The following is a 20,442-nucleotide window of genomic DNA, read 5'->3' as shown; positions in this document are numbered from 1 at the left end:
GTCTGACTCCAGAGCCACAGGTGGTCCTACTGTATTAGTACTCCTCAAAATGTGGTCCAGGTACCCCTTCCTGCTTTTTCTCATTGAGTGAACAGCAGAGTTTTCCAGAGGTTATATGATGTGTGATGTCACAACAGACTGAATGCAGAAAGAGATAGGAAAATTCAACTGTCGTTTATTAAGCCAGACATTAAAATCAGAAACAATGCCACTTTCCTCACTAAATCTTTTGTTTTGAAAACTACAGTTGTTTGTCATAAAAACTGTTATTCGTGTTAAAATGCAGGATTTTTATTATTATGTTTTTAGAATTTCTCAGCTTTAATTTCTAATTTGGTTAACATCAATAGATAAAACTCACATAAACAGAACTCCTAAATAATTTTTCAGAGTATAAAAGGGTCCTGAGACCAAAAGGTCTGAGAATCACTCTACTACACCAACTGTACAGGCCCCACGGCAGTGACATGGGAAGCCTTGGGGTTAGACTGGGAGCCTTTTCTTTCAAGAGCTGTAACCTTAAAGTCATGTAGTTGAGAACTGCCAAAAATGAATGTCTTAAAACTCCTGCCAATTAAATTTGGAGTTCTAATTTTAATTTTGACACTGTTCCCCACTCCACCCTGAACTAAGCCATTAAAAATAGATTTGGTATGGCAGCCCCCACACACAGCTTGCTTGAACTAAGCTAACAGACCCACGAGTTCTTTTAAGGCCTCAACATTTTTACATTAAATTCCGGCTCCTGCAAAGCAGAAGTCCTGCAGCCTACTTAACAGAGAGAAAGAATCTACCTGTTGAAAACAACATCTTGCTTCTGTCCCTGGGGCAGCTGGTGCTCTGGGCTGCTTGCAGCTTGGGAAGGGAGCCCTGTTCTGTTCTCTTCCCTCCCATCCCCTAGACTGACAATAAGGCACATGTTGCGTTATAGCTGGGGGATCCTTCCAGTTTAGCTCATTGCCAAGACTTCCAGTTAAAAGAGGTTTGCTCAAAGCAGTCCTGACTTGCTGCAACTTGCGAGAGCTAGAGGGGAATAGAGGGTGCTGCAGCAGCACTGCAGGCTGAGGTTGGCAAGTAGCAGCTATTCCAGAACAAAAACACTAATACATGTATTAGTGTATTATCATTATTAGTATATGATATCTGGGACAAGCCTGATGTAGTCTGGATTTTGTATTTAGTACTTCTACTTTTCACATTTTCACCATCATCAGACTCCAAGTTAAATTTGCTACAGAAATAGGTCTAGAAAGAGAGTGGGGTGGAGGGAGGTTTCTCCAGGCAGACGCACAGCTGCAGTATAAGATGTGGCTCAAAGAGAGAGGTTGGTGGTTACCATGACATTCTCTGGAAGAGGAATGGAGCTGGGATCAGATTGCCACAGGGGAGGTCCATGGCAGTCCCTCCCTTTGAACAAAAAAATGGTAGGAGGCAATTAAGATGAGACAAGAGCAAAAAGAGATCTAGTCTAATTCTCTCCACTCTGCAGTTTCAATCTACATTTACTGTTGTTGTTGTTTTTTTATCGTTTTGTTTTTTGTTTTTAGGATAAAGCTCTGTGCTGGAACTTGGGTATATAAAAAGGAGTAAAACAAACTTCCTACCTTGGTGGAGTTCACAGGCTATCTCAAAAAACAAACTTGTAAACAAATTTATGGCAAAGTGTAATAAACATTATATTAGAGTTACATACAAGGACTATGAGAGCAACATGAAGAGAGAGGCTGGAGAATGCTTCAGAAAAGGTGATCCCTGAATTGAGAGGGGAGTGAAGAAGACAGTCTGGAAAAAGGCAACATGGCAAAGGCTTAGGCTTGAAAGGGCCTGGTGGTCTGGGAAACAGCCAGATGTCTGGCATGGCGTTTAACCTTCAAGGCATTCCACATTCTATGTTTTACGAGCAAGTGCCTAGGATTATTCTAAAGGTGTGCAGGAGTGAACACTCAATTTGGAATAAAAACCCTAAAAGTTTAACAAATAAAAGTATTCAGAGCCCTTGTAAGACAAGTGCTTTTAAATCTGGGATTCAGAACTCTTACGAAAAATCCTAATTATACTAAGCCAAGGTTGTAAAATACAGAAAAGGTTAATTTCACCTGTAATCATTTTAACATGTACATCATATTTATGGGAAATAACAGTCTTAGAATCTTTTCAGTGCTAGGGCATAAAAACATTATTGTTAATAATAGTTCCAAACATAAAAAATTAAAAAAAAAAACAGTTTTTATCCCTTTCCTTTTTATTTTTCCTCAGGGGAAAAGGAAATGGCAAAAGAGGAGCCGAAACAACTGAAATCTGTAATGAGGTTCAGAACCTCTGCAACAAAGGGAAAAAGTAAGTTACTGAGACTGGTGGGGAGTATAAAGCTTCTGCTCTAGCATGGGGGTTGGCAACCTTTTCCTGTATAGTGTAGGACCAGATCTGCCATTGTTTATGTGAGTTTTATCTATCAATGTTTACCAAATTACTTCAAGATCAGTAGCCTGATCTTGATACTGTAGACCTGTACTTCAGATAGCCTGACATTGATCTTGAAAAACTGATGACAAGGGTACCAAGGGAGCCTGTAACAGGGGAACCAAGCCTGGTTTTTGAGAAAGTGACTTTAAACAAGAACCTGAAGAGTGAGGAGTTAGCCAAATGAAGGAGCTCGTTTCTTTGGAGATGGAAGGGGGAGTGGTGGTGCTGGAAAGTGTGCCCAGCACAAGGCCTAGCATGTCCTGTGGCTGGCACAGAGAGGGTCAGTTTGGGGAGAGGAATCGTTCACAATTGAGTTGAAAGTGAAGTCATAAGGATCTCTGTAGGGTAAGTTAAAGGTTTTGGACTATATCCTAATAGTGCTAGGAAACTACTGTAGGGTTTTAATCAGAGAAACAACTCACTTACTTGCCAATCCAACTACTATGTGCCAGGCATGTATTAGACAGACAAGATCCCTACGCATAGGATACCCATATTTGGCTGCAGGAGACAAACCACAAACAAATAAAATAAACTTTCCTACAAGTGCTATAAAGGAAATAAACAGGGTGTTACTTAGATAGGGTAGACACCTCTGAAAGGGTGTGTTTAGGCTGAGAATGAGTAGAATGTGACATGCAGAGCCAGGGGAAGATGCTCCCAGTAGAAAAGATGGGCAAGAACTGGGCATATGGTAGGTGATGTCCTAAGGCTGGGGTCATTATGGTATGGTAAAGGCAGGCAGAATGCAAGAGGGATGAGGGCTCAAGCAGGGCCATGAAGTTCATGGAAAGCCACTGGAAAGTTTTAAGCAGAAAAATGCCATGACCTGACCTGCCATGATTCTGCTTCATGGAAAATGGAATGAAAGAGGATTTGAATGGAAGCAGAGGGTAGGTAAGGGAGGAGAATCAAAGATGATTCCCAGAGGTGTGGATCTGGTGTCTATATGAATGGGGGTGCCACTTAGTGAGATTGGGAAGATCAGCTTTGGAAGCATGGGAAAACCAAAGTTTTCATTTGGTTATGTTAGGTTGGAGATGTCTAAAAGATATCCAAATGGAGATATCAAGTAAGAATTCTGATGTATGATTCTGGAACATGGAGAAGAGAGAGCTGGGCTAGAGATTTGAATTTGAGAGTCGCCAATTTTCAGATGTTAATTAAAGTCATGGGACTGGATCAGCTAAAGAAAGCATGTGTATAGAGAACATGACCCAGGATTAAACTGCGAAGGAACTCCAACATTTAGACATTAGGTAGAAAATGAAAGAGGCTAGCAAAGGGGACTGGGAAAAGGCAACCAGAGAAATAGAGAAAATCCAGGAGCAAGATGTCAATGAAAGATAGTTTCAAGAAAGGAGTACCTAACAGTATTGAATGTCTCAAGAGACTGAAGAAGATGGGAACAAAATATCCATTGGATTTGGCAACATAAAAATTACTGGTGACCTTGATAAGAGCAATTTCAATGGAGTAGTACAAAAAGAAACCAGAATGGAGTAGACTGAGTAAATAGAAAGTTGAGTTAGCACAGGAAGAACTCTGGCTATGAAAGGAAGTCAAAAGTGTGGGATGGTAGTTGGAGGGGGATGTAAGGGGTCCAGAATATAATATGTATGATGAAAGGAACAGATTTTACAGCGAGGTAGAAAAATGAACATAATTTGGTGATTGATTGTATTTGCGGAATGATGGAGAAAAGGCAGCCAAGGATTATATGTAAGTTTCTGATGGTGGTACCATTTATTGAGACCAAGAATATAGGAGCAAGGGCAAATTTATTTCCCTTCAAAGTTCATATGTTTTTACTACACTACTTAGGAGTGAGAACTATAAAATGTGGCTAAGTCTCTCCAGATGTCACCACTTCCTAATGTGATTAATCTCTTAATGAGGTTAAAACCTTAAGGAGTAATGATACTATGCTAAAACTAATCTAGCCAACTGAATAAAGGGCCCTGAATTTACAGCTAATCAGGGCACAACCATGCTTTTGTAAGCAATACACTGAAGACTTACAAACTGGTAACTTTCAGACAAACAGTGGAACTAACTTTCCCTCCTACTCACGCCCTCCCACCAAAGAAATCAACCAAATCACCAAATTCAATGTTATTTACACTTCACGTTCATTAATAGCAGCAATGTAGCTTAATACGCACTTACTACCTCTGACACTACAGTGAATTCCTACCAAGCATTTGCAGAGACCTTAGGCCTCCCTCTAAAGAAAAATAAATATCAGTTCTTGCAACTACACAAGGAAATGAATTGCCCCAAACGGTTCAAGGTGAGTGTCTGGAGAGGAAGGCAGAAACTGGAAGAAGAGAAAGTTGTGACAGTCCACTCTGATGCTCCTAGTAGTCATGTTACAAATGTTTGAGGAAATGAGTCAATGGACAATGCACGGGCTTCAGGGGCTTTAGGTACTTCTACAAGACCTTGGGTCTTTAGAAACGGCTGAATGCTGAAAACATCTATAAGAAGTTCCACTTTTACTATTAAAAAAACATGGGAAAAGCTGGAATTTGGCATGACCTTCTAGCCTAATGGCATAGCTACCGAAAGCTCTGTAGGATTCACATCCCCAAAGCAAACAATTCGATTGGGACTGATCCCAGCTCAGAAGCCCCAGGTCCCTCCCTTCCACTCCCAATCCTTTCGCGTGGCCCAGTTTTCAGAAGCTGCCGAGAGAAGAACGGAATACCAGGAAGCCTGTTGATTCAACAGGCCGCCCCAATTCACGGGTTTCCGGTGCTACCGGGTTGGGAAAAGCCTTGAGACTTTGAGCGACTACCCCGATTTCCTACCCACCCTCTTCTCCATAGAGCAGGGAAGGCCGGACGCCCCTTCTTCCCGCATACGTCTCCCCAGTGCCTCTGCCCTTAGGAGACCAGGCCCTAGGAGCCTGTTTCCCCACTTGACCCATGCGAAGAGCCCACTCTCCAGCCCGAGCTTTACCTACCTGGATCCCACCGTTTCTCGGACGCGCTAAGCCCCCACCGAGGAAAATGGAGTCGTCGAACCGAGACTGGAAAAGGGTAGTACAGACCCACCGCACGACCCCACCGCCGCCACTACCACCACCGCCGCTGCTGCGTCAACGTCCTACGTCACTTCCGGCTCTCTGTCATTGGGAGTGGGCGGGCCACTTCTTGCTCTTTCCTCCCGTGGGCCTCTTGGGGCCTTCGTCCAGGGTAAGGTGGAAAAACTGGCAGAAGCTGTTCTGGAAGGCAGCGGTCACAGGGCCCAGGGAACGGAGCAAGGAGAGCGAAAGCAACTAGGCCCAACCAGTTTTTCAGGCCGCTCTAGCCAAAGGAACCATAAAGACCAGAGCTCGGGCGGCTTCACTTCCTCCTCTCAGTGGTTCTGCCTGAAGCATCCGGTTCCGGGGAGGGGCCGGATTTTCTTCTAAAAGTGGGTGTCGGGGATTACATTCGGGATGGCTGTGGTACCGCTGCTGTTGTTCGGGGGTTTATGGGGCGCTGTGGGAGCGTCCAATTTGGCTGTCGTTACATGCGGGTCTGTGGTGAAGCTACTCAACACACGCCACAATGTCCGACTGCACTCACACGACGTGCGCTACGGGTCAGGTACTGCGGGGAATCGGGTTCGGTACTGGTAGGCTCCGGAGGGAGTGGGGCCTAGAGAAAATCTGAGGAGGAGGGTCCGGAGGTGTAGAGGTGGAGATTCGGGAGAACTGATTGGCTAAAGGCATTTTAAAAATAGTTTTTCAATTTTTAGCATTCCTGTCAGGTAGATACTATTGTTATCCTAATTTTACAGATAAGAAAGCTAAGAGAAATTAAGTCGCTTGCTCAAAGCCTTGCAGCTAGTAAACGGCAGAGGCGGGTTTCGATCTAAATCTGTTAAGTTTCAAAGTCTGCTTTCAGCTATTCCAGGCTGGCATCCCTCTGTGCGCGAGAGACAGGCATGTAGCAATTACAGTAAATACTGTATTTCTGAAGTCTTCTTGAACGCCAAAAGCGCACTTTCTAACCACAACCTGCTGTCCTCCCAGCTTTTTTTGCATCTTACGATTATTCTTCAACTCCGACTCTTTGGCCCCTTTTTGCTTGGATTTTAACATCCTTCTTGTAAAGAACTTAAACTAAAGCCGTGGCAGGATTGCAGAGAAAGCTGATTAGAGGGCTTTTTACCAAATAAAATTAAAGTGATCATTAATCAACTATTTGTGGGTTCATTGATTCTGCGTAGACTTAATGAGCTCCTACTAGGTGGTTAGTATTGTTCTACATACAGGAGATACAGTAATGAATAAGTCAAGCTAAGTACAAGAAAACAGAAGCAGAGAAAAAAAAAAAAGAGTTCAGCAAGTGAGATGTGAGGAATCTAAGATTATTGTCAGATTTCTCTCTAGGATGATTGATGATGCTAGTGTCCGAGAGAGGAAGGAGTCCTTTTCCAGTGGTCTAGCCTGTGGTTCATGATTCCCAAAACCTGATTGACCAGTTAGAGTAGGAAAGGAACTGAATTGTCATTGTTGGGATGTCTTAATTATCTTAGCAGCCATTCAGTGAACACCTGCAATGGGTCAGGCATGTTACTTTTTTTTTTTTCCTCTTTTAAAGAATTTATTTTACACCTATTATACCACACAATATGGCATTTTAAAACACTGACATATAACTCCCTAATAAGATAAAGCAAAGATAAAATTGTTTGTCTTATTGGAAACAAGATACACCATCACTTTATAGTCTCCAAACGTTGCACTCTAACTTCCATAATTTGACAATATATTCATGAAACAGTCTGCAGACAACTACTGTTTTAACAAAGAACACTTTTAAGTAGACATGACCATCCTAAATTGTTTATTAGGTATGAATTTTACAAGCATTACATGTATTAGCGGTAATGGTGGAGCTGGAGAGTATTGCACCTTCTCCAAGCTGCATGGCGAGAACCACCAATAGTGTGGTGGAACTTGTGGCCCTTTCCAAGGCCACAGCTCTTGTGGCCTGCAGAAGTCAGCCCACGCATCTCCCTGTGCTTGTGGAAGGGCTTGGTGATCCACTGGGTGTCAGGATTTCTTCTGATAGCTTTATGGAATGGATCAATGAAGATAACCTCAAAGAATTTGTATGTGGAATCTTCACCAACCCAGTAAGAATTCAGGACTCTCAGCACCCCACAGTGGCATTCAGCTCACTCCTCAGCAACAGACTGAAGGCTTCGAGCAAATTTCAACTGGTTAACACCATGATGGACAGGCTTGCCATAGGTTGCACCCTTAGGAACCAGGCATTTGCGGCCACCACAACGCACTCGAATCCTATTGATGACATAACCTTGCTTGACCTTGTATCCCAGTCTGTGCACTTTATCAGGCCTGGTGGAAAGCAGGGCCCTGTGGAGAGTAGAGAGCTGATGGCTGCTGCCAGGCAGAAAGAGCATATTACTTTTTTATTTGATTTGGTTTCCTACTTTGGATCTAAATCAGAATGGGGGTGGAGAGGGGCCTGCCAGTAGGAATCCATAGGTTTAAAAAGCTCTTCAGGTGCTTCTGATGGCTAGCCAGTTTTGGGAACCAGATTCAGTGTGGAGGAGAGATCTGTGATGAGCCTGAGGTACACAGTTAATGTATGTCATTGTCCAGATGGTGGATGAAGATGTGATGGGAGTGGATGAGATGGCCCAGGATGAATTGTGGCTCTAAATATGATATCAGTTTGAATCACTTGAAAATGTAGGAGACAAAGCATAGACCATGATTTGGGAAAGCATGACTGTAAGGACTAATTGAACTATAAGGACTGTAAAACAGTCCTTCCCTCCCCATTGTGGACTGAGTGGAAGAAGCCAATAAAGAGGAGCTGATAGTTTACTTACAGACATTCACCCAGATAACTGCAGTGCAAGGCATAATATGTTAAGAGAAGGGGCATCAAAAGGCTGTGGCCAGCGAGGGCCATCAAACTGAAGAGACATGAGTATCTGAGGAAAGTGTTGGGAAATATGAGATGCCTTCAAAGAGTTGGGTAGCAAATGAGGTCTAGGGAAGATAATGTCTCTGGAGTTTATGTGAGAGTAGCTTGCTTTGGGGAAACTTGACAGAAAATAGAACTGGAGGAGGAAAGATGACTTGTGGGAGGCCATGTGGTAGGGTGGTTAAGGGTACTAGTTCTAAGCATTAGGCTGCCTGGGTTCAAACCCCCAGTCCCGTGTTTTGGAGCTATGTGACCTTGGTCATACTACTCAGCCTTTCTAAGGCTCCAGTTATCTAGCTCAAAAAACAGGTATTTGTATCAAATAAGAATATTCAAGCAAAGGGCTTGCGTTGGTGCCTGGCATCTAGTAAGTGCCCAATACGTATTAGCTAGCTGGAGCTAGCAATGATTATTTGTTGTTGTAGTTTTAAGCCTATAACTACATATTTAACCCAGTGCCTCTTAATCTGCAGAATTATACCACTTAAGTCAGCATTAACTAAATTTAGATGACTCAAGAAGACTTTCACAGGAGTTCAGGAGCTGTAATGGCTGCTTGGATTAAAGTTGACAGCAAAAAGTGGTCTCATTTTAATTGTGAAATGCGATAAAAACTTGATTATAATACACAGTTAATGTTGAATAATGTTATAAACATGTTAAAATAATGTGATTAGACACATGGCATATACTAGGGGCTATACAGGCTCATATATACAGGTAAGCACTGCCAGTGCTTCCAAAAACCATGTATATTTATGTACCTAATGTTCTTTAGTACAAATTCTTGGAATTTTTGGAAACAGCATACTCTTAAGTAGTTTATCACAAATAACTAATACTTTATAGGTGTATTTAGTATTTGTCATATATATTTTAATGTTTTAGAAGAAAAATATATTAAAAAGCATAGTGTTTCCTCCCTGCTCCTCCATACCTATTTATGACATAGGACACAGTACTGGCATGAGAAAGAAAATGGTCAGGTTGAATTCATTCCCCTTTCTTTTTTTTTTTTTCTCCTTTCTTTTTTTAACTGTAGGTAGTGGGCAGCAGTCAGTGACAGGTGTTACTTCTGTGGATGACAGCAATAGTTACTGGAGGATACGGGGGAAGACGGCCACAGTGTGTGAGAGGGGAACCCCCATCAAATGTGGCCAGCCCATCCGACTGACACATGTCAACACTGGCCGAAACCTCCATAGTCACCACTTCACCTCACCTCTTTCTGGAAACCAGGTGAGGTAGTATCCTGTGGACCATTGCTGCTCTGTATATTACTCGGTTGTCATTTGATCTCCTGGGGTTCTTGTCCTTTCTTTTCCAGGTATAGATGTTCTCTTTTGTGCCCACTTGGAGAAATGACTCTGTCTCTTAAGTGTAAAGAGATTTGTTTCTGGTCAAAATGGAGACTTTACATCTAGACTAAATCAATAAATGAATTAGCACATCATAAGTTCTGATAAATCCTGCAATAAAGAAACCCAGTATTTTCCAAACTTACAATGAAAATGATGATTATTTTTTAATAATGTGAACTGTGGTACCATTGTTATGAGGTACCATTCTATAGGATATCCTTTGGGAACCTCCATATTAGGAAATGAATTAGATATTGTGCCACTTTTTTAAGCCTTGAGCTTTCAGGGGATATGGATCCCTTGATGACTGTTTCTCTCTCTGCACGGTTTCCTCCATTATTAACATTATATGTTAGTGTGGTACATTTGTTAAAATTAATGAATAAATATTGATACATTATTATTAACTAAAGTCCATAGTTTATTTAGATTTCCTTAGTTTTTACTTAAGGTCCTTTTTCTGTTCCAGGATTCCATCCAGGATCCCACATTACATTTAATCGGCCTGTCTCCTTAGGCTACTCTTTGTTTGTGACAGTTTCTCAGGCTTTTCTTGTTTTTTATGACCCTGATAGTTTTGAGGCATCCTGGTTACTGTATTGTACAGTAACTGAAATTTGTTTACTGAAATTTGTCTGATGTTTTTCTCTTGATTAAACTGGGTTTATGGGAGGAAGACCACAGAGGTAAAGTGCGATTTTGTGTTTGTCAGGTTTCTTCTATAAAGTTGCTGTTTTTGTTTTCCCCTTTTCCATACTATACTATTTGGAAGGAAGTCACTATGTGCAGTCACACCTAAGGAGGGGAGAATTGAGCTTCCTCTGCTTTTGGGTGGGATATCTACATTATTTGGAATTCTTTTGCATGGAAGATCTGTTTCTTCTTTCCCATTTATTTATCAACCATTTATTTTATCAGTGTGGTCTCATGGATGCTTTATGCTTTGTACTATAATCCAACCCTACTTTATTTTGTTGCTCAAATTGACAGCTTTGGTCACTGGGGGCCCTTTCAGTTGGATCATGTTTCACTTTGACATACCCTCATCATTGTGGATTTTTTTGTTTGTTTGCTTGTTTGTTTTGAGCACTTCCTTACTTTCTGGCACTATACAATGCCCCAGGCTCATCTATGTATTTCCTGTTCCTATCCTAGAATCAACAGTTTCTCCAAGGAGTCCTGTTTCTTTTTTTTGGAGAGTGGTATTGGAAAGCAAGCTCAGGGCCCTCGGGGAGCTCCTACTGGGGTGTCTTTTCTTTTAGGTCCTCTCACCTAACAGGGCAAAGAAATACATGCATGTATACTAACCTGTGTATACAAACATACACATATAAATGTTTCTATAAATGTAATCATCTGTACCCATAGTAAATTAAAGATGAGTTCTTACTGATATCTCCAACTCTAATCCATTGCCACAAGGATCATTCTAGCCTGCTCCCCTTACTTGTTTGTAAATTCCCACTCGAATAGAGAGAAACCTAGCTCCCACCATTCACTACCCATTTACTTAATTGTTCAATTCCAGTATATATACATGTATGTATATATATCAATATCAGAATTGTTAACCAGTACCTCCACAGGAAATAACTTTATCAAGTAGAGTACAGTGCTTATGTGTAGTTCCTTTTACCTAGTGTTACAGACTATATTCATTTCCAAATGACTGCTTTTTTTTTTTTTTTGGCTTTTACAATGGGGATTTATTAGCTTACAAATTACAGTTCTCAGGCCATGAAAATGTCCAACTCAAGGCATCAACAGGATGATACTTGGACTCTGAAGGCAGGCTGCCAGCATCGGACACCTCTGTCACATGGGAAGGCACGTGACTGGCATCTGCTGGTCCTTCTCTCCTGGTTTTCATTGCTTTAAGCTTCTGGCTTCAGTGGCTTCCTCTCAGCTTCTCTGGGCTTTTTCTGTGAGCTTCTCTTAATTCATCTCTCACTTCTGTGTCTCTTAGCTTGTCTTTTTTTTTTTTTTTTTAATTCAGTTTTATTGAAATATATTCACAAACCATACAGTCATCCATGGTATACAATCAACTGTTCACAGTATGATCATATAGTTATGCGTTCATCACCACAATCTATTTCTGAACATTTTCCTTACATCAGAAAGAATCAGAATAAGAATAAAAAATAAAAGTGAAAAGAGAATACCCAAACAATCCCCCCATCCCACCCTATTTGTCATTTAGTTTTTACTCCCATTTTTCTACTGATTTTTTTTCAATCTTTTAACTTTGTTTATCAAAAAATTAAAAACAAACAGGCTTAATGACATTTAGTCTTCCTATCCATGAACATGGAATATTTTTCCATCTTTTAAGGTCCCCTTCTATTTCTTTTAGTAGAGTTATATAGTTTTCTTTGTATAGGTCTTTTACATCTTTGGTTAAGTTTATTCCTAGGTACTTGATTTTTTTAGTTGCTATTGAAAATGGTATCTTTTTCTTGAGTGTCTCTTCAGTTTGTTCATTTCTAGCATATAGAAACATTACTGACTTATGTGCATTAACCTTGTATCCCGCTACTTTGCTAAATTTGTTTATTAGCTCTAGTAGGTGTATCGTCGATTTCTCAGGGTTTTCTAGATATAAGATCATATCATCTGCAAACAATGACAGTTTTACTTCTTCTTTTCCAATTTGGATGCCTTTTATTTCTTTGTCTTGCCGGATTGCCCTGGCTAGCACTTCCAGCACAATGTTGAAAAACAGTGGTGATAGCGGGCATCCTTGTCTTGTTCCTGATCTTAGAGGGAAGGCTTTCAGTCTCTCTCCATTGAGTACTATGCTGGCTGTGGGTTTTTCATATATGCTCTTTATCATGTTGAGGAAGTTTCCTTCAATTCCTACCTTTTGAAGTGTTTTTATCAAAAAGGGATGTTGGATTTTGTGAAATGCTTTTTCAGCATCTATTGAGATGATCAATTGATTTTTCCCTTTTGACTTGTTAATGTGTTGTAATACATTAATTGATTTTCTTATGTTGAACCATCCTTGCATGCCTGGAATAAACCCCACTTGGTCATGGTGTATGATTTTTTTAATGTGTCTTTGGATTCGATTTGCAAGTATTTTGTTGAGGATTTTTGCATCTATATTCATTAGGGAGATTGGCCGGTAGTTTTCCTTTTTTGTAACATCTTTGCCTGGTTTTGGTATTAGATTGATGTTAGCTTCATAAAATGAGTTAGGTAGTGTTCCATTTTCTTCAATGTTTTGAAAGAGTTTGAGTAAGATTGGTGTCAGTTCTTTCTGGAAAGTTTGGTAGAATTCCCCTGTGAAGCCATCTGGCCCTGGGCATTTATTTGTGGGAAGATTTTTGATGACTGATTGGATCTCTTTGCTTGTGATGGGTTGGTTGAGGTCTTCTATTTCTTCTCTGGTCAGTCTAGGTTGTTCATATGTTTCCAGGAAATTGTCCATTTCCTCTACATTATCCAGTTTGTTGCCATACAGTTGTTCATAGTATCCTCTTATAATTTTTTTATTTCTTCAGGATCTGCAGTTATGTCACCTTTTTCATTCATTATTTTGTTTATATGGGTCTTCTCTCTTTTTGATTTTGTCAGTCTAGCTAGGGGCTTGTCAATCTTGTTGATCTTCTCAAAGAACCAACTTTTGGTGATATTTATCCTCTCTATTGTTTTTTTGTTCTCTATGTCATTTATTTCTGCTTTAATCCTTGTTATTTCTTTTCTTGTACTTGGTTTAGGATTGGTTTGCTGTTCATTTTCTAGCTTCTTCAGTTGATCCATTAGTTCTTTGATTTTGGCTCTTTCTTCCTTTTTAATATATGCGTTTAGTGCTATAAATTTCCCCCTTAGCACTGCTTTTGCTGCATCCCATAGGTTTTGGTATGTTGTGTTCTCATTTTCATTCGTCTCTATATATTTAGCAATTTCTCTTGCTATTTCTTCTTTAACCCACTGATTGTTTAGGAGTGTGTTGTTTACCCTCCAGGTATTTGTGAATTTTCTAAGTCTCTGATGGTTATTGACTTCTAATTGTATTCCATTGTGGTCAGAGAATGTGCTTTGAATAATTTCAATCTTTTTAAATTTATTGAGGCTTGTTTTATGTCCCAGCATATGATCTATTCTGGAGAAAGTTCCATGAGCACTAGAAAAGTATGTGTATCCTGGTGATTTGGGATGTAATGTCCTGTATATGTCTGTTAAATCTAATTCATTTATCAGATTGTTTAGGTTTTCAATTTCCTTATTGGTCTTCTGTCTGGTTGATCTATCTATAGGAGAGAGTGATGTGTTGAAGTCTCCCACAATTATTGTGGAAACATCAATTGCTTCCTTTAGTTTTGCCAGTGTTTCTCTCATGTATTTTGTGGCACCTTGGTTGGGTGCATAGACATTTACGATTGTTATTTCTTCTTGCTGAATTGCCCCTTTTAGTAGTACGTAGTGGCCTTCTTTGTCTCTCAAAACATCCCTGCATTTGAAGTCTATTTTATCTGAGATTAATATTGCTACACCTGCTTTCTTTTGGCTGTAGCTTGCATGAAATATTTTTTTCCATCCTTTCACTTTCAGTTTCTTTGTGTCCCTGTGTCTAAGATGAGTCTCTTGTATGCAACATATTGATGGTTCATTTTTTTTGATCCATTCTGCGAATCTATATCTTTTAATTGGGGAGTTTAATCCATTTACATTCAACGTTATAACCGTGAAGGCATTTCTTGAATCAGCCATCTTATCCTTTGGTTTATGTTTGTCATATTTTTCCCCTCTGTCTATTAATATCCTTTATTGTACCCATACCGAATCTCTTTAGTACTGAACCTTTCTCCAAGTCTCTCTGTCCTTTCTTTGTTTCTCTGTCTGTAGGGCTCCCTTGAGTATCTCCAGTAGGGCAGGTCTCTTGTTAGCAAATTCTCTCAGCATTTGTCTGTGAAAAATTTAAGCTCTCCCTCAAATTTGAAGGAGAGCTTTGCTGGATAAAGTATTCTTGGCTGGAAATTTTTCTCACTCAGAATTTTAAATATATCGTGCCACTGCCTTCTCGCCTCCATGGTGGCTGCTGAGTAGTCACTACTTAGTCTTATGCTGTTTCCTTTGTATGTGGTGAATTGCTTTTCTCTTGCTGCTTTCAGAACTTGCTCCTTCTCTTCTGTGTTTGACAGTGTGATCAGTATATGTCTCGGAGTGGGTTTATTTGGATTTATTCTATTTGGAGTTCGCTGAGCATTTATGATTTGTGTATTTATGTTGTTTAGAAGATTTGGGAAGTTTTCCCCAACAATTTCTTTGAATACTCTTCCTAGACCTTTACCCTTTTCTTCCCCTTCTGGGACACCAATGAGTCTTATATTTGGACATTTCATATTATCTATCATATCCCTGAGGTCCATTTCGATTTTTTCAATTTTTTTCCCCATTCTTTCTTTTATGCTTTCATTTTCCATTCTGTCATCTTCCAGGTCACTGATTCGTTGTTCAACTTCCTCTAGTCTTGTACTATGAGTGTCCAGAATCTTTTTAATTTGGTCAACAGTTTCTTTAATTTCCATAAGATCATCCATTTTTTTATTTAGTCTTGCAATGTCTTCTTTATGCTCTTCTAGGGTCTTCTTGATTTCCTTTATCTCCCATACTATGGTCTCATTGTTCATCTTTAGTTCTTTGAGTAGCTGCTCTAGGTGCTGTGTCTCTTCTGGTCTTTTGATTTGGGTGCTTGGGCTTGGGTTATCCATATCATCTGGTTTTTTCATATGCTTTATAATTTTCTGTTGTTTTTGGCCTCGTGGCATTTGCTGAACTTGATAGGGTTCTTTTAGGGTTTGTAGACCTATTGAAGTCCTTATCTCTAATTTATCAGATCTACAGCTTCGTGGAGTACACTTTCTCTAACTAACCAGCAGGTGGCGTCCACGAGCCACCTGTTCTCCACAAGCCAGTTCTCCCCTGCTTAGCCTTTTTGGTGAGTGGGGGAGTGAGTCTTGTGGGGTCCAATTGGTGTACCAAGCTTGCGTGTGTAGTTGGTGTTGCCTGCCCTGTATATGGGGCGTGTTTCTGGGCAGTCAGGGAGGGGGAGGTGGCTCTAACAATCAAATCTCCCTGGTGATCCTAGAGTTTTAAAGCTGCTGCAATAGTCTAATCCTTCAGTTCAGTCCTGCCACAGTTTGTCTCTGCCACTGACCCACAAGTCCTTGGTATTGGCGTATGGCTCCTGAGACTTGCAAGTGGGCCCCTCTTCCAGGCTGTGCACCCCGGGTCCTCTGTTGAGGGATGACTGTGCTATGTCACAGGTGAGTGCCGTCCCCCCAGGGCAGTTCTGGGCTGCTGGGCTGTGTAGGGAGGCTCCCAGTCTGCTGAAATGATGGCTGAATGGGGCTTTGTTAATTCACACTGCTCTACCTTCCCAACTCTGGGACAATCAGCTGAGGTTGCAGGGAAGGCTAATGTCCACGCCCAGTTTTGTGGTGTGTGCCTGTTATTTGAAGCACTTCCGTCACACTGGGTTGTCCGGGGCTGTTCTGGGCTATGGGGCTGGCGATGGGCAGGAGTGTTTCCTGTCCACCAGGATGATGGCTGTGAGCGGACACCCCCCTTTTCTTGGGAAGTTGTGGTGTTTAGTGAATTTTCTCAGCCACTGGATTATTGCGTTTTGTCTCAGAGCTCTCCTAGTTCTGCTCTTGACTTGACCTGCCCAAATAGCAAGTCTTTGAAGCTTTCTGTATTGGGCTTCTTAGAGTAATTGTTTTAGAAAAAGAAAAAAGGATTAAAAAAAAAAACAACAAAAAAAAAACGGGCCTTCCTCAGAGATCTAATGGGTTATTGAAATGCTAAGAGACAAAGCAACCAGGGCCATTAAGGAAAGGTCCACAGGGCAGAGAGATCAGCTTTTCTTCGGGATTTGCATATGCGCCTCAGGGCCCTTCCCCTTTCTATGTTCACCAGAACTCCAAAAATCCTCCGCTTTTATTTTGGAGTTTTTCGTGTTGTTTTTTTTCTATGCCTGTCTCCTCTCTGCTGGGCTGGCTGCTCTCAGATTCTCTGGTGTCTGGTCTCAGTCTATCTATGGTTGGAGTTTGAATCAGTAGAATGAGTTTCCGATAAGGGCAGCCACTGCAGTTCTCCCTTCTCCTTCCCGGAGCTGACAGCCCCTCCTCCCCCGGGACTGAGCCTGGCAGGGAGGGGCGCGGTACCCCTGGCCACAAAAACTTACAGATTTCGCTGATCTCAGCAGTTCCACGTTTTCATGAGTGTTGTATGAAGTATGCCCAAAGTCAGATTGCTCTGTGGTGTCCAGTCCACGCAGTTCCTGGCTTTCTACCTACTTTCCTGGAGGAGTAACTAAAACATACAGCTCACCAGTCTGCCATCTTGCCCTCATGACTGCTTTTTAATCATCTAAAATTATATAGCTATTAGTGTGTATTTACATTACATATTTCTAAAGTAATCAGTTACATTTTGGTTATCACTGTGATAGAAACTGAATATTTGGCCTTGAGAGGAATGTGATTGGAAGAAGAATGGAAGATAGGGAACCTGGTATGTTTTGCTCATTCATATTTATTAACTCATTTAATTTACACAAATATTTTATATGGTGATAATGTCAACATTTTATAGAGGAGCATGAGTTGTACAGGAAGAAATCAAGCTGAGATCCAAGCCCAGATTTGCCTGTCTCCAGAACCTATCCCTTTCCACTTTGTGTTGTTTCTTACCAGGTCACTTAAAATCTACTTAAGGGAATGAGGCAGAAATATTCGAAGTGAAATGACAATAGTTATAAAGTATTTTAAGACTATAATAGAAAGTATTTTATAAGGCAAATATAGGATTAATTGAAAAATGAGTGTTTGAACCATAGTCTTGTGGCAACTGGGTGAACTTTATATTTTTTTAATTTTTTTTTTTAAACCACACTGGAAAGCCTATCAATTTTTCATTTTTGAGGTAGCCTTATTTTTCTTCTCATTGTGTTGCTCCCCTTTCCATGCCTGTAGGTCAGCTCATGCTAACATTGCCACCCTTTTTGTCTTTCAGGAAGTGAGTGCTTTTGGTGAGGAAGGTGAAGGCGATTATCTAGATGACTGGACAGTGCTCTGTAATGGGCCCTACTGGGTGAGGGATGGTGAAGTGCGGTTCAAACATTCTTCCACTGAGGTACTGCTGTCTGTCACGGGAGAACAATATGGTCGGCCCATCAGTGGACAAAAGGAGGTACATGGCATGGCTCAGCCAAGCCAGAACAACTACTGGAAAGCCATGGAAGGCATCTTCATGAAGCCCAGTGAGTTGCTGAAGGCAGAAGCCCCCCATGCAGAGCTATGAGTCTGAAGGCCCTGAGCCACTCTCATCAACACAGTGTTCCTAGACATCTGCTGCTGCTTCACCCCGGGATCTCTGCCACAGGCTCGCTGGGCAGTGGCAGTATCGTTACTGAGATGAACATGCACAACAGAAAACAGTGGCTGTGTTTGGACGCTTCAGCCCTTGACACTTGAGAGTTTTGTTTCTCTCCCAGACTTGGGCCAGTTTTTTCGGAGTACAGGATTTGCTGGTGAAAGGGTAGATACTCTTTATTCGTATTGACAAAATAAACTGAGGGGGCATCCCTCCTAGCTGGGAAATTTTTATTCCTCAGGAGCTTGGCATGATGGTTTGTTAATGTGTGTGACTTTCCCCCTATTTTCTTTCTCCAAAACAATAAAAAGAATTGTTAGTCACTCTGTTGTTATTTATTAGGTGTGCTATTTCATAATCTGCTTAATCTTCAAGTCTCTTTTGAAATGCTGGGAACTTTTCAATGTGAGTCCTTTTAAGAGCTTGACTTGCAACAAGCTTTCTCTCTACTTTTACTTCCCCTCAAGCATCTCACCTTTATTAGACGAGATTTTTGACCAAGTGCAGCTAAAGACCCTCAAAGAATAGCTTAATAAATAGCCAACAAAAGGTTATACTCCGAGTCTGTTAGTGTAGATGGGAGAGAGGGCGGAGATAGAAAGAGGAACTGATATTTATTCATTGTCTGCTAAAAGACACTGTTACAGATCTTACCTCATTTAATCTTCATAAAGATATAAGGTAGATATTACAGTTTTACCAGTGAGGAACAGAAAAGATAAGTAACTGGATTCTTAAAGCTAGTAAATAATTTGAGGATAGGAACCCAGCTGTGTGTGACTTATGTTCTTTTTGCTGTACAAAAATTGTGCTTGGCTATTGGAAGACCCATCCCTCTTTTTTGGACAAGTGTAGGGATATCTTTCTTTGAAAAAATGGGTAGAAACTCATTTTGTCCTCCACACACTTCATTTCCTGCTTTCCTCTGTAGGTCAACTCCAAAAAGTTTGCTTCCATATGTCTAAAGTGTGATAAAGGTTAACAGAGGTGGTGCCATCCTCTGCATTTCAAGTGATTAGGGGGGCTTTTTATTTTTAGAAACTTTTTTTTCCTATTTGATTTAAGGAATTAGCATTTAACAGTAAGAGATATCAGCTCTGTGCCTGACGTGGTCCTTGGCATTAAAAGGCTTGTTTTCCTTCCCATGGACTTGTGATCTCAGTAAATTGAGGCCATGAGCTAGTTGAGTTCCATCTTTCTCTCTTTTTTATTTTTCAGTTGCACTGAAATCTCTCCAGAAAGTAGACAAATGATCAAATCAACATTTCAGGCTATGAAATGGTTGGGAGTAGGAGTGCTAACAGTTTGGGGAGAAGGAAGGAAGGGATAGGAATCTTAGCTGATAAAAGGAAATGAGATTGTACAACATGAATATGAATAGGGACGTTGGCAAGAGATCTTTTCTTGCCTTGGACAGAGGTTTTCACTGAGTGTTGGGCCTCCCTGAGGGTTTGTAGGTAGGATCTAACCTGAGGGAAAGCTGCAGGTTACAAGGAGAACAACACAGTAAGTGAATGCTTGAGAAGTATGTAAGACCTTGAAACAATTAGTGGTGGAGCCCTTGGACAGATGTGAAATGACTGACAAAAGGACTAGACAAAGAAGGAAACCAGTGGGAGTGGAAAAAGTGACTTTGAGCAACATGCAGGTAAAAGTTGAAATAATGTTTTATCTGAGGGAGCCAAAAAGAGCCTCTGAGTAAATTCTTGAAGGATATTTGTGGAGATTCAGATATGTGAGAGCAAAGGGACATGAAGTACTCCATAATACTTACTTTGAAGTCCTTAGGATTTCTTTAACTTAAGTAAATCATTTGGGTATTGATCTATAGCATCATTGTAAAATTGAAAGGGACGTTTGTCCAATTCCTTCATTTTACAGCTCTGTTTCATGTCATTACGTTTGCTTCCCAAATAATCTATTGCTGAAGGACAAGAACAATATTCTCCACTTTTGCCCCCTGCCCCATACCCAGTTCGTGTACACACATACTTACACTTCTCCAACAAAATGCCCAGAGTGGTGCAGCCCGCACAGTAGATCAACACATATGAATTGACCAGAATAGTATTCAAAACGTGAATTAAAAACTCATAGGTTTCCTTTGTGGATGGATTGAGTGGGGCTTTTGAAGCCTTTTAATGAACTCGACGTCCTCAATAGTTTTCAGACAGGGCCCTTGAATAAGGTGGGAGGGGGGGTTACTTCATCTGACTTAGGGGTATAACTTCCACGGCTAAGCAGACCATAATTCTTCAGAGAAATGTGTTTTGAAA

At 40.8% G+C, this 20,442-nt stretch overlaps 2 protein-coding genes and 1 pseudogene across 2 annotated transcripts in view; 1 reads left to right on the top strand and 2 right to left on the bottom strand.

Moving 5' to 3' along the window:
• Nucleotides 1-5,553, bottom strand: part of SUPT6H (SPT6 homolog, histone chaperone and transcription elongation factor) — a 30,248-nt gene extending 24,695 nt beyond the window's left edge. Inside the window, exon 1 of the mRNA XM_037809367.1 lies at nt 5,432-5,553. The gene's annotated coding sequence lies outside the window, so the exon portion shown is untranslated. The remainder of the gene's footprint in view (nt 1-5,431) is intronic.
• A 76-nt stretch (nt 5,554-5,629) lies between these two features.
• Nucleotides 5,630-18,492, top strand: SDF2 (stromal cell derived factor 2). Its single transcript, XM_037809078.1, has 3 exons — nt 5,630-6,059; nt 9,463-9,659; nt 17,807-18,492. Exons 1-3 carry the CDS (start codon nt 5,909-5,911, stop codon nt 18,092-18,094), a joined length of 636 nt encoding a protein of 211 aa, XP_037665006.1. The 5' UTR covers nt 5,630-5,908; the 3' UTR covers nt 18,095-18,492.
• Nucleotides 7,339-7,887, bottom strand: LOC119513745 (annotated as a pseudogene).
• Nucleotides 18,493-20,442: the final 1,950 nt, after the last annotated feature.

Source organism: Choloepus didactylus, chromosome 18 (genome assembly GCF_015220235.1).
Source record: "Choloepus didactylus isolate mChoDid1 chromosome 18, mChoDid1.pri, whole genome shotgun sequence".
In the NCBI taxonomy this organism is placed as follows: Eukaryota; Metazoa; Chordata; class Mammalia; order Pilosa; family Megalonychidae; genus Choloepus; species Choloepus didactylus.
This window is presented reverse-complemented; position numbering and strand designations above follow the sequence as displayed.